The following is a 14,448-nucleotide window of genomic DNA, read 5'->3' as shown; positions in this document are numbered from 1 at the left end:
CTTTGTCTTCATCTATTTCCCTTGATTGATCTCTCTTAAGGAATCTGCAATTTCTTTTTATGTGACCCGTTTTGCCACAATTATAGCATATCACTTCTTTTCTAGTCCTCGACTTGCTTCTTGACTTGCTACGACTTTCAGAGTTGTCGTGTCTAAGGAAGTTTCTAGATTGACTTCTCCCCTGTGACTCTGTAACTAGTGCGTCTGAATTTGAGGAAGAACCAATCAAACCACGTTCCTTTCTTCGAGCTTCTTCGTTCAACATGCTCTCTTTAACTGTTGACATTTTCAACTTTCCACTTGGAGCTAAATTGATTAATGTCACAACAAGGACTTCCCAATTATTAGGCAAGGAACTCAACCATAACAACGCTTGCATCTCATCATCTAATTTAATTTCTGCAGTTGTCAAATGATTCAATGTATTCTGAAAAATACTCATATGCTCTGCCATCCCTATCTTTGTATTTCATATTCACCAGCTTCCGAATCAAGAATGCTTTATTTTGCACATTCTTTCGTTCATACAACTCTTTTATTTTTTCCCACATCTTGTTACCATCTATTTCAGTTTCAACGTATGGATATACACTAAGATCCAACCACTGCCTGATCAACGCCAATGCCTTTCTATTTATCTTCTTCCAGTCAACGTCAGATTTATCTACGGGTTTAGTAGTGTTGCCCTCAATAGGATCATTCAAATCTTTACTGTATAACATGTTTTCCATGAGATTCTTCCAAAGTGTGTAATTAGAAGAGTTGAGTTTAATCATATTGAGACCTTTATTTTCCTCCTCCATTTAAATGCACAAATCAAATCAACCGAGCTCTGATACCACTTTGTTGGGAAAAATCAGAGATAATTAGCGATAACTATCTCAATAATACGCAATATTTTTTCCCCCACCTGTGTAGATAAATGGCCAAACAGAAAATACAATTCCACAGAGCAAAAATAATTGGTAGAAAATTAAATGAGACAAACACAATTTTTAACGTGGAAAACTTCCCTCATATTGAGAGAATAAAAACCACAGGACCTAGTCCAGTAAAAACTTCTACTGTAATAATTAATAGGTACACCAGAGTCTACCTAATAACAATGGAGAAATCAATCAACAATAACAACCTTCCACTAAAGTGGGTATGCCAAAGTAACTCTTAGAGAAGATAAAACTACTCAAACTATATATTAAAGTAACAAACTCAGTGGTAGGAATAACATACTAAATTTTTATATCAAAAAGAGCAAGTTTGCTACACACCTGTTACCACCACCGGAACCAAACCCTTATTTTTCTTCTCTGACAACCGTTCTCTTTCGTTCTAATTCTTAGGGATTTCTAAATCCCTTTTTATTTCCTTCACGTGGACCAAGCCCATTAAAACTTTTTTTTTCTTTCTTTTATTTCAATAATAATAATACTAATAATAATACTAATAAAACTAGTGGGTTCCACTTGGGGAGTGAGCCTAGAGATGCCTATGCAATCTCAAATGAAGATTCATAGAAAATCACAAAAATAGAGAGACTAAGGGGAGAAAAAAATTGAGAGATTGTAAGTGGGAAACTTGTATTGTTATCTTCTCAATAGTGATTGATTAGGATAAAAAAACACTACAATTGTAAATGACTTACTCTTGTAAACGCCATACTATTGCTTTGGTCTCTTTATCTGTGATGTATGTCTCAAGTAATTGAGTTTGAACACGTATATCTTAAGTGTTATTTTTTCCTTAACTTTCTTTATTTTCATTTACATCGTTTCTTTTTGTTTAAGTATCAAAATCTACATTATAGCAATTCTATTTTTTACATATTCATTGTTATTATTTTGCTATGATCTTTGTTGGCTAATTTCAGTTGCAGACCCAACTATTGTTTTAACAACGAATAACATGATAATTTACTCATAAAATAAATTGTACAAGTTGAAGACAGGAAAATTATATTCAAAGGTTGTATAGTAAATGGCCCAAGCAGGTCAATAATGTACGTATACACTTTGTAACCCACAATTTTATTACATTAAGCACCTCAACCCATTGTTTAACTTTATTGCTGAGGCAATTGAATCCACTATTTGATATTTTTGATAAAGTAATAAGTTGATTTACATGTGTAAGAAGAACGAATTTAAATCTCACAAGAGGATGATAGTGTTTGCGACATGCAAAGGCATCACTAAAGAGTATAAGTTGCTCTAAGGTACTCTATAATTTCAGCACTTTCAAACATTTCTATCCCTGTGTTTGGATCTTCCAAAAAAGGTACCTATAAACCATAATTAACCATCAGAATATACATCATCCATTAACCATATAATATGTCATGAAGCTTGTAAAGAATGTGTATATTTGCATAAACTAAAATCAATAAAATACCTGGAAATGCCCTACTTTCTCATATAGTATTTGTCGTTTTGGGCTACCTCTAGCACAACTAAAATGAAAATAGTAAAGTAAGTAACATGAAAAAAAAAAAAATCAAAAGTGAATAAAATATGTATTGTAATCACCAAAAAGATTAAAAACTAAGGAATACATATCAACTGAAAATAAAATATGGTTAGTAGAAAAATAAGGATTTTTACTTGACAAGCAAATGTGGCAGCTCCAATTCCACAAGTACTTCGCGTACGATTTTGCAGAAAGGAGATCCCTGAACAAATCAAGTATATAAAAATTAAAGTTTAAAATTTGTAGCACTAGATAAATCCTACACTGTCATGCATGTCAATCTTTAATTTCGTAATGGAAGCCTTGAATTCATTCATTAAACATTAGGAGGCATGGTTTTGAATGTTGTTTACCGACCTCATAAGCCCATAATTTAAGTGGCTTTGGTGGTAACTTTGCCGGAGTATATTTTGTTCCCTGAAATATAAAAATGAATACTTATATTAGGATTCTTAGCAAGTTAAATCTCAATGACTACCAAAAGTTGAAATTAATGTATATCAGTTTACAATCCGTCAAAGGATATTATTAGTAGGCTAGTAGCTATATAGCACCAACACTCTTCACATTAAAGGTGTGTTCAGACGTTCAGTGTCGGACACAAACACGAAACTAATGTATGTGGTTACATTGTATTCAATCACTTCTATTTTTAAATTTTTTTATCAGTATAATACATGTCAAATTCGGCTCGTATTATGTCAATGATTCATTGGTTAGTAGTCGCTTCCATTACATAACAAAGTGAAATAAATCAGATATTACCTTTGTAATCCGACTAAGCATAGCAAGACCACAAGTCAAGTTCTGCATAGAAAATATAGTGTATGGTTGTTAACATCAATGATACAATTCAACTTTTCTAGAGATAAAACCGAAGATAGCTATGTCAGGTTCTAACCGTTAAAAATCCGAGTGATAAAGTAAGAGGAATATTTCCATCACCTACAGAACGGATAATGAATGGTTAACACTCACAATGGGAAATTTGTGTGAAGAGTGCATAACTGGTATTTGCAATAACCTATAAGGATTACTAATACTCTTCAAAATGAACCTAAATAGATCTTAAATATAAAGATTGAATGATCATTGTGTTACAAGCCGATTTTGTAGGTTGAGTAGAACCAGAATCTAACACATGTAATAGCAATGAGAAAGACTACAAAACAAAATAATGCAACAAAAAGGATACATATATGAAAAAACTAACCATATGTGCCAACCAAATACCGAATTATGTCATCTGATTCATACATTGAAACACCAGTGTTTGGGTCAACCTGAGATATGAAAATTGTTATTTCTTCATCAGAAACACTATATATTAAACAATCATCACGAGGTGTGATAAGAAAAAAGTGATAATATATCCATAGGGGGAGTATATCAAATGAGAGGGTGTGTTATAACCAGTAAAAATCATTGCAAGGAAAAGCTTTTGGCAGTTACTTCAAAGAAGGAAAATTTACTGCTAGCACACCATTCTAGGTTACATTTTTCTTATAAATTCAAAACTTCTAAGCCAATTTTCTAAAGAGTTGATGATTTAAGATGATAGATGGATTCATGAACAAGTACGGGATAATTTTCCCATTAATTTCATTGAAGTAGTTCAGGTTAGTGACTTTTATCTCATCCTTTTTAAGATGTCTAGAGAATCATAACAAGAAACTACTAATCTTGTTTTGTTGATTGTTCTAAGAAGTCAATCTTACCATGTAAGGGAACTGTTGTTTACCACCCAACTGAACAACTTTTGGTCGAAAGTTTGGACCGTTTCTAGGACAAGGATAGAAAAGAACATCAAGGTCCAAAATAGCAACTATTTCTCTAACCTGTACATAGTCAAAATATTAATCCACAACAAAAAGCATCTGATGAAAAATTTCATCAAAGGGAGTAAACATTAATCCTACAAAACCATAATCCATACCTTCCGACAAAATGGGCAGCTGCACGCAATCCAGGAAGCACATAATCAAAGAAGAACACAATATATCAAATTAGTCTTTTCCTTAATCCTTAAAGTGGCATGTTAATGTCCAAAATATATATAAATCTAAAAGTACAAACAAAAATAGGAAGCCAGTTTGCATTAGGAAAAGAAGAAGGAGTAAGGAAGTATTTAGTCCAAACCATGAATGTCTACTGATTAAATCCAAAATTTATAAAAAATAATGACAGAGAACTATGAAATACCTTTCAAATTCGTATATCTCAATTGGCTTTTCTGGTCGAGCACCTATCTTTGATGTTTCTTTTAGCATAGTGCCTGTTAAAAAACACAGAAAAGAGAAAAAATATTGACATGTTGGGCATAATGATATCTTTCTTTGGCCACTATATTTATATGTTTGCACTTTCTATATCACTGTTTGTGAGTTAACAGGTATATTCAATTACTGTTTGATAATTAACCTGATATGCAATAATGAGCATTAAACATAAAAGAATTTAACTGCTACCTGAAAGTTCCAAAGCATATTCATTTGGTGGAAATTTATCCTTAGAAACGAATGAGAAAGAATACCTGCAATGGCACAACAAAAGCACAGAAAAATTTAAAATTTGTCTATTGATATATTTTGACATATAAATGGTCGAAAACAAACTAAATCAATTTAAAAAAATCTCTGCATATAAGTTATGTTGGGTTGTCTTTTGGATACTGCTTCATATACAACCTACATTATAGGTTAAAGGGTAACCAAAAAAACTATAGGTTAAACCATTAAGGTAGTTTTGAAGGAGAATGAGCTATGTGGATAATCTATGTCTTCGTCTAATCTATGTAGCCAGCCCTACTAAGTGGATAAGTGTTATTGTATAATTCCACACTAAAAAAAAATCCAAAATTTTGACTAGTTTCTAGATATATGTTCACTTGCAATACAATACCTTTAGAAGTGAAATTTGTTTCAAATGATTAGTCTAGAGTAAGGCTTGTCTCCTATTTTAAGTTGCATATTTCAATCATATAATGTATATGATGAGAACAATTTGATTACATAAACAAAACATCACAAGACCAACCAATTCATTACAAATAACTGAAATTGTTTTGCCACCCCTCTACCTAGATAGTTAATTGAACTCAATAACCATCACAATCAAAGCTCAACCTAACAATCAAAAGGACTAAATATCGAAAATAATCAAAATGTGAAAAAGAAATAAAACTTGAAAATTGAAGGAAAAAAACAAAAACAAAAAAGAAGAGAAGGGAAAACGGTTAGTCACCCAGAAGCGAAAACTCCAGTAGCAAGGCGAATGATCAAAGGAAGCACAGCTGAAAGCAGTTCACTTTTTTTATCAGGTCTCATTTTAAAGGGTTTAGGTTCAGGAGGCTTGAAATTTGGAGGGGGAGAAAATGACAGTGATGTTGAAGTGGTTTCTGTATCTCCTGAGACGGCTCTAATGCAAATTCGTGTCCTTTGTAGTTTATTTGTGGGGAATGAAATTGGTCTATGAAGTGAGAATTGTGAGAGAGTGAGAGTTCCTGATCCAGCCATGGCCATGACGTTGGGAAAGTTGTTGTTGGAATCGAAAGATGAAGTGAAGAGTGAAGAGTGTGATAATATTTGTGTTTAGTTTGGGAAAATGGGAAAAACTAGATTGGTGCCAATTCGTTTGGCCAATGAGTAACTGTATTATGAAGAGGAATTGACCAAATTGGTAGTATTGGTATTACTAGTTGACATGGCACACTCACAAGCACTCGACCATAAATATCTTTTTTGGAAACTTCAGAGATTTTTCTATGCTTTCTTTACCCACGTCTATGTATTGGATCTGCATTCGGTGCATTTAACTTCCTCTCACTGCCCTCTATTCAATACATTTCGACTATTTCATACTCATTTTAAGCTCAAATTTTTAATTAAAATGTGCTTGCTTGTGAGATACTAGTAGTTTCATCTTTGATCATATAGATAAGAAAAATAAAATTATTAAGATTTGGTCTCTATATACTGGTTTCTCGTGTTTTATTAGGTGAAATCATATGAAAAACGATAAACAAGAATCAAAATATTACAAAACATAATTATCTAATTAATAAATTAAGATTGAGAAAAGGTGTGTTTTATGACTTGATGAAAAATACCCCTTAGTAAAAATGTTAGCAGCTCATAGAAGTTAGGGGGAAAAAAGACGAGTTTTACAATGTGTTAGTTTAAAATCACTCCCTAGTTCTCATAAATGATTCAAACTTGAAATAAAGATTTTTTTTAGTGGTGATGGCTTTACTAATCAAACCAAAGATCAAAATGATGTGGTGGTATTAAAAAGGGTTTCAAAGTGGTTATAGAAATTGCTCAAGATAATGAATTTTCATTATATAATGGTTTACCTAAGGTCGAGGTTCTAGCACAAACTAATGATCAATAATGGCTTGAAGTCATGAGGTAGGGTGAACTTCGTTAAGGGTTTTTGAGAGAATGGGGAAAAGTATGATTCAAACTCTTAAATACTTGTTCAATTTGCACTACGTTGTACGAAGATGACTCACATCGCACGACAAGTTCAACCAGGACAATCTAGTTAATGAAATAAGTTGCATCACACATCGAGATCTTTTTGTTGCACAACAAAACAAACGACATAATTAGATCTCATTGTCTTTATATGAAATGTAGACATGGATGTTAGGAATTCAATAACATTGGTTTCACTAAAAAAAGGAGTTGTGTAGCTCAAGATATGACCCCAAAGTTGAACAAAGATCAAGTAGAAAGTACGATATAGAATGTCATATTCATCACTAGTTTAGATATGGAAGTTGGACGAATTAGATTTCCTCCTAAACATGAAAGTTATAGGCATTTGAATTGCCTTTATAAGTGAATAAGAATCATATTGATTGGGTAAAATTAATTAAAGATATTATGTCACACGATGAAGCTATGCTTCACACTGTGGTGAAATGATCTGCATTCGCAAAATTGTACTATATTGTATGAAGACTCATACATGTCACACAATAATAATAAATAAACAATTCAAGTTATGTAATAGTTACTCGTCTCACTGCAAAGCATATTTGTAAAAAATTTATGATTTCAACAAGGTCAAGCATATAAACAAAAAGTATCTTAGTTATTAAAATATATTTTTAAAGCACTTAACATCAATGATTCCTTTAAATATTTTTTAATATTAAAATAGTCTATCATAAAATTTGAAGTGTTACACACAAGAACAAAAGCATGCATCTGATAGAAGTCATGGAAGTAATTTTGGTATCTTTGAAGAATCATCATCTAGTCATTTTCATGTGTCTACCATATAGTTAAAAGAAAGAAGCTTTTGAAGAATTCATCACACGAATAATTAGAAAAGTTTCAAAAAAGCATCTTCTGCTCTTGTAATTAATTGCTCTGAACAATCATCAATGATTCATCTGCTTAAAGCATCTTTCCTATCAGTACGAAAAATCTATATTTGAAAAATGAACCAATTGAAAAAATCAAAATATCTTCCAAACACTTGGCGCTCATTGAGTGAGGGAATTTCAAAAATAAAAAGGTCAATGTTTGAGATCTTACAACTACTTTCTACTTGTATTTTGACTACAAGTAACATATTATTTTTTCGGATAGGTTGTGTCATTAAGAAGTTTTGAAGTATAGGTTGAGTGATAATTAGGAGATATCCAAAAGGATTGTACGAATTGATTGAAGATTGAAAAATACTTGATTGAGGAAATGGGCTAAATTTAATTATTAGGTTAATGCATTTGTTTTATAACTAACACATTATTTAAACTAAATTATTTTTGTCAAAGTATTTCAAAACATACTTTTTTACAAACTAAGTGTGCATCACTTAATCTTTTGAAAAAAAATGGAAAATGTTTAACTTTAAAGCGAATTTTTTATAACAAACAAAATATAATCTTCTTCTTATCTTTGTATGTCATAGAAAAGTTTCATCATCATGACAAACAATACTCACACTAAATTTAAGAGCAGTAACGAGTTAAACGTCTAAGATTCTTAAGAAATATTGACACCACATTTTCATCAAAAAATAATAATGGATTAGGTATATGAGTCACCTCTTTTATATAACTAACATTTCTTACATTTCTAATCGATGTAGAACTAACCACTTATACTTGAATTCCAATGATTATTTTATGTGTGCTACAAGTCAAGCAGAATATTATATACCTCTTAGATATTGAAATTACATATCTCTTAGATATTGAAAATGGTTCAAGTAGTGAGATTTAATTAACTGATTTGATAGTGGCCATATAATCCAAAGGGAAATGATGAATCCTACAAGATGGGGTACTAAACGAAAGTAAACGAAGTGTATGATTGATTACTTTTCACTTTCTCTCTCCCATGTATCCTACTAAAAAACGAGTAAGTTTGAATTTCCAATAAAAAAAGGAACGTGTGTGTTATGTTTGTTTTTCTCTCCTCGATATTTAAATTCCGAATTAGTTAATTAATTATAAATAAATAAATTTAGTTATATCGAACTCTCACTATCATATATTGTAGTTTTGTGCATCCAATTTCACATCTAACTAATTTAAAATAATGATTTTATTCATATGCCTAACAACTCTATCGTCGAAGAACCAATTAATGTTCTGTATATTTAACTGCTCCAAATAAACAAAAATAATGAATATACAAATAGTGATGAAGGAGGTCGTTGTTTGAGTGAATTGATCATTGTGTAATACACTTTATTATTATAATTGAAAGAAGAAAAAAAAAATGGAAATACAAAATATGAGAGGAAGAGAGAACATTTCTTTTTTATGAAATTTTATTAAAGTTAGGACTAAGAGTACCAAATATTTTATTTCTAAAAAAATTAAAAAAACAAAAAAAAATTTATTTATTAATTAAAGTAGCACTAATAACTAATTTATAATTATCATCGAAAATATTTGAACTCCATATATTCATATTATAGCATAAAACTTTTATATTAAACTTACATACGGAAGATTTAAATAATATTGTAAACTGAATTAAATTATAAATATAATAATAACTTAGAGAAAGATAAAACTAAAAGAAAAAAGATAAACCAAAATTGAATATTCTCTTATAAATCATTATTTGAATAAGGTATTTTTTTCAGTTATATGAAAAATAAAGCAGGAGGAAATTTTTATTTATTTTATTTTGTAAATTATTGAGGAGGAAGTTTAATTTTAGTCATGAGGAGGAAGATTATCCACGTGGAAAAAGATATAGATTCTATTAAAATAAAAATCACAAAACAATAAAAGAACACGAGATATTTTTATTCCATTCCAAACCAATATACAATGACAAGGTTCAGAACAAGAAGACCAAAGCAATACACAAGAACATAGAAGTACTCATTGATTAAGGTACAAGAATCTTAATTACCATCACTACAATTCTTATTATCCAAATGTTGCACTCTCACTTACACAACCATCACAAATTTCTCTTACCAAATCTCCCTGTTTCTCTTACCACACACCATTTTTCTTCACCATCTCCTCTTCTTCTTAATTTTCTCCATAATAAAAGCACATTAATTAACCCTAATCCTCCTCAAGCATCATTTTCACCACCGTGGCTAACCAAACTCACAACTGCAACAGCTGAATTAGGCGATGCTATAAATGACTCTTCTTCAATTCAAGTAACTTTTAGTGTTCTTCTCACCGCAGCTATCACTGTCTTCTTCTTTCCTATTCTCCAGCGCCGGATCAAAAGAGCCAAACAATTGGTATATTATATTATACACTCTGTTTTTTTTTCTTCATGCAATTTATGCCTACCTTTTTCATTATTTATAAGTTGTTCTGTTCTTAGGGGGAGAAATTAATTTGTTAGCAACACCCATACCTTTGATAATTTTTTTCTATTGAGAAAAAATCATCTTGTCTATCAATTTTTGTTACTATATAATTGATAAATTTTATTTAAATATGAAATTATTTGATATATTATTAATATACTTCAAAATTAATAAATTATGAACTTTTATTAAACGAGTTAATATTTATGTATCTCATTAATATATCAAATAATTTTAGATTTATGTCAAATTTTATAAATATGATATATGTAATAGGAGCATTCAATTCAACAATTCAACTACTGATCTTATAATACTTATATGCATTTGACAATTATATTGTGTCATAATATAAAGTTTGACACTGCAATGTCAAGTTATTATATCATAATCCATTTATATGTAGAGTTAGTATATCTTAGAACTACAATGTCAAACTTGAGATATTATGACATAACATGTGACTTAAAGTTTTCTAAATCAATGATCAAGCTGGCCTTCAAGAAAAACAACAAGTCCTATTTGGTTTAGAAGAAAAATTGAAAGTACAAATTTCACTTCTAAAGTCTCAAATGTCGATTAAATAGTTACTTTTAGGATATATTTTTAAAGAGATTTTGTTCCAACCATCAACTAAATTGGCTATATTTGAAATTTTGAAAGATTAAAATATTATTTTTATTTCTAAAAGACTAAATAAATCTTAAGAATCAATTTGAACATTTATTTTACTTTAATTTTAAACAATGTCTTCTTTTTTCTTCCACCTTTCTTCTTTCTTTCTATTTCATGTGAAACCAAACACTATTTTAACTCAGTCCATATATTGCATGTTTAATGAAAAGGGTTGGTGTGATTTTAGAAATTTAGGTCTTCTGGAGTGAAGAAGTCATCATTGGATAGCTCAAAAGTACTTATGGGATCAACTTCCATTAAAGCTAAGAAGAAGAATCCACCTTCCCCTGATCAAGCATTGTTAGGAGCAATTATAGCTGGTGTTATTTCTCTTATTCTCTATAGGTTCACAACAACTATAGAAGCTTCTCTGTTTCGCCAATCAGTTTCAGATAATTTCTCGGTTCGTAACATATTCTTCTCTTAAAAATGTTACTAATATATACCATTTTGATTTTTGATGTTCGTATGAACACAGATCGAACGATTTAAATTTTAAATTAAGATTTAATTATTTTTAAATATAAATTTGAACTAGAAATGTAGACCGTCTGAATTTGATTGGACGGTTTAGATGTCATTGACTGCATTGTTGTCAAAGGTTGATCACTAGAAGATATATGATTAGACACCTTTAGACTTTATGAAACATTTTCACACCATTGTAGCATAATTACGAAAGTCTTACATCTTAAGGTAGAATTGATAAAGAAGCATAATTTTGAATTTAACACATGAATGCTTTTATTTCAGGTTCGACAGATAACAATCACCATAAGGTAGCTTTGCTTCAATGACTTATCCCTTATTAAGAGACCTTAATGTTTTTATTTTATAAAGTATCTAACAATAATTAATTAATATGATATGTATTTTTGTACCACAGGACAGTAATAAATGGGCTGTGTTACCTTGCAACATTTGTGTATGGCATAAACTCTTTTGGTTTATTGCTTTATTCTGGTCAACTAGCCATCAACACCTATGTGGAAGAGTCAAGTGAAAAGAAAATTACTGAAAGCAAAATCATGGAGTTATCAAATTCATCGGATGAGAATCTTACAAATAGCAACACCAATGAAGATCAAAGTTCAAATAATTCACAATAATGAAAGATCAATTAATTAATACTAAAGATATAAAGTGGAATAATTTAATATGTCACACCTCCTCTCATCTCTACTTGTTGGTATGTATATGTTATGATGTCTTTATAGATGTGCATAATGTTTGTAAATAAATACAATAGTACAAAACACTGCAATAGATTGGAGAGTTTCAATTGTAATCAGTAATGAGTGTGAAATCAGCAGCATGAATGATAATCTTACTAAGTTGGTTGTTAAAGATGGGAACGAGGAGGGGGTTCTAGATATTGTACGCTAACAAAGGATGAGTTTAAAACATGGTGTAACCCTTGGAAGAATACTCTCCTCTCCTGGTTCATCTACTAGGAAAGAAAGTTAATTCAAAATTCCTTGAATATCTTTTAAAGAAATATTGGTCCAAAGATGGAGGTATTCGTTTGGTTGATGTTCTGAATGGCTATTATATGGTCCACTTTAACTCATAAGATTACAACGTCGCTTTATTCGAGGGATTGTGGTTAATAGCAGATCATTACTTTATAGTTCAAAGATGGAGACTATTGTTTAGATCATCACCTAACAAGGTGAAGAAAGTTGTGGTTTGGATAAGCATTATGAATCTTCCAGTGGAGCTTTACAATAGAAGCTTCTTAGGAAGGATAAGTAATGTGGTGGGGACTCACTACAAGAAAAGATTCATATACCTACGGAAAATTACCCACGGATGTCAGTTAGTGGATAAATTATATAATATCTAAAGAAAAAACGTGAGTAAATTTGTTATTAAGTAATTTAATTTTTTTTTAATTGGTTTCCACGGTTTGTCCGTAGGTAAAATAAAAAAAATCCGTGGGTAAAGTTAAAAAAAAGAATCTCAACTTGAAGTTGCCAAAATTTAATCGTATTTTTTGTTACCACTGATTATCCGTAGGTAATATCCGTGGGTAAATTGAAAGTATAGTTTTGTATATTACTTTGTTTTTTTTTAAAAAAAAAGTTAATTCTTAGAAGACATTTGTTAGAGTAAGTAATAGTTCAGTAAGCAAACAAAACAAAACAAAAGTAAGAGTAAAGAGGATAGAAACAAAAACCCTTTGCCGTTCGCCGTAAACCCTTCATCGCAATCAACGCCGTTCGCCGTTCGCCCTTGACCGCCACTTCAAATCACAGGTTCTGTCATTCTCTCTGGTTCTTCTGTCGTTCGTGTTCTCTCTCTCATTCGATCTCTCTTGTTCTTTTTTTCGCTGTTTTACTCCCATTCGTTGTTGTTATCTCGTTTGCTCTTTCTAATTTGTTCCATTTTCATGATTATTTGTTGTGTATCTGAACGTTTATTAACTTATTTGCAAACCCTAACTCGTTCTCACATTTTGTGCTTGGATACTGATACTGATATTGAGTCTAGCGGTACCGTTTTATTTTGCTTGAAATCAGATTTTTTTTTTGCTTGGATATTGTTTGATTGGATACTGATATTAATTCATAACTCCTAACTCTGTTGTGAGGTGTGATGCTGACAATGAGGTACTCTTATTTGTTAATACATGTGGCATTTGTGATTGAACTTTAGTTACAAAATATGTGATGATGATGATGTGAATTTATCTAGTGCAAATCCAGTCACCAGTTTTCCATCCTGGAGGGTAATTGCAATTAGAGGCTTCCATGTTTTCACCAAATCCACAAGAATAAGAACTTTTCAATGCACCACATCTAAAACAACTTGTTCTGCTAGCATAGTTGTGTGCTCCATAGTTCATACCATTGCAATACCAGCCCCCTGCCAAGGTCCAATTATATCTATATGTTTCTGGATCAAGGCCTCCAATTTTAGGGTATCCACAATTTTGGCATGCATCCCTCTTCTTGAAATTTATGTGCTGACAAGAACCACACATCCAATCTCCTCCATACCAGCTTATTTGTGTTATGAATTATAAACAGAAAATAAGAACCTTACCTTGTTTGTATTTTACCAATTTTTTAAATCAGCTGGTTCTGACAGACTCCCAAATCAACCGGTTCTGTTTTCAAATTATAGGCATAAAGTGGTCATGTAAGGGTGTGATTATATCTGTTTCAAAATAAAAAAATTCATTTTTTGATGTCAATCGTTAAGTAACCACAAATAGGTTATAGGACGATAGACAAGTATTCAAATTTGGTGTGTAGTGTTTCGTTCTTCTAGCCTTGTGCAACTACTTGGTGCTCCAATTTTAATGTGCCAAGTGGGTAGTGGTAGTAAAGGTAGGAAAATCAGTTGAAAATGTGTCTGAATATCTGCAGCTTGAAATAGATAGCTTACTTTTAAGGGGTTTGTGCAGTATTATACATCACGTTCATGTGTTATTTATTTCATCTTCTCCTTTATTATGAATCTTTTATGCACATGAATGGAATGAGAGCTGATTGG

At 31.0% G+C, this 14,448-nt stretch overlaps 2 protein-coding genes across 2 annotated transcripts; one reads left to right on the top strand and one right to left on the bottom strand.

Annotated features, from left to right (window-relative positions):
* Positions 1 to 1,935: 1,935 nt before the first annotated feature.
* LOC101490787 (uncharacterized) lies at positions 1,936 to 6,123 on the bottom strand. Its single transcript, XM_004493978.4, has 12 exons — positions 5,707 to 6,123; positions 4,932 to 4,996; positions 4,666 to 4,738; positions 4,400 to 4,418; positions 4,182 to 4,301; positions 3,677 to 3,746; positions 3,365 to 3,408; positions 3,229 to 3,270; positions 2,821 to 2,880; positions 2,598 to 2,665; positions 2,389 to 2,446; positions 1,936 to 2,278 (listed from the first exon to the last, which is right to left on the bottom strand). The coding sequence occupies exons 1-12, from the start codon at positions 5,982 to 5,984 to the stop codon at positions 2,189 to 2,191; spliced, it is 987 nt and encodes a 328-aa protein (XP_004494035.1). The 5' UTR covers positions 5,985 to 6,123; the 3' UTR covers positions 1,936 to 2,188.
* A 3,603-nt stretch (positions 6,124 to 9,726) lies between these two features.
* On the top strand, positions 9,727 to 12,238 carry LOC101490464 (uncharacterized). Its single transcript, XM_004493977.4, has 4 exons — positions 9,727 to 10,200; positions 11,135 to 11,350; positions 11,701 to 11,726; positions 11,834 to 12,238. The coding sequence occupies exons 1-4, from the start codon at positions 9,877 to 9,879 to the stop codon at positions 12,054 to 12,056; spliced, it is 789 nt and encodes a 262-aa protein (XP_004494034.1). The 5' UTR covers positions 9,727 to 9,876; the 3' UTR covers positions 12,057 to 12,238.
* Positions 12,239 to 14,448: the final 2,210 nt, after the last annotated feature.

Source organism: Cicer arietinum, chromosome 4 (assembly GCF_000331145.2).
Source record: "Cicer arietinum cultivar CDC Frontier isolate Library 1 chromosome 4, Cicar.CDCFrontier_v2.0, whole genome shotgun sequence".
Classification (NCBI taxonomy): Eukaryota; Viridiplantae; Streptophyta; class Magnoliopsida; order Fabales; family Fabaceae; genus Cicer; species Cicer arietinum.
This window is presented reverse-complemented; position numbering and strand designations above follow the sequence as displayed.

What these genes read in the sequence shown, in the direction of transcription:
- LOC101490787 (XM_004493978.4), bottom strand. Translation starts at nt 5,984, where the DNA reads ATGGCCATGGCTGGATCAGGAACTCTCACTCTCTCACAATTCTCACTT. An exon ending in AACAACAGTTCCCTTACATG is followed by an intron (nt 3,747 to 4,181) that starts GTAAGATTGACT and finishes TTCATATCTCAG; the next exon opens with GTTGACCCAAACACTGGTGT. An exon ending in TTAAATTATGGGCTTATGAG is followed by an intron (nt 2,666 to 2,820) that starts GTCGGTAAACAA and finishes TGATTTGTTCAG; the next exon opens with GGATCTCCTTTCTGCAAAAT.
- LOC101490464 (XM_004493977.4), top strand. Translation starts at nt 9,877, where the DNA reads ATGTTGCACTCTCACTTACACAACCATCACAAATTTCTCTTACCAAAT. An exon ending in CAGTTTCAGATAATTTCTCG is followed by an intron (nt 11,351 to 11,700) that starts GTTCGTAACATA and finishes CTTTTATTTCAG; the next exon opens with GTTCGACAGATAACAATCAC. An exon ending in CAGATAACAATCACCATAAG is followed by an intron (nt 11,727 to 11,833) that starts GTAGCTTTGCTT and finishes TTTGTACCACAG; the next exon opens with GACAGTAATAAATGGGCTGT.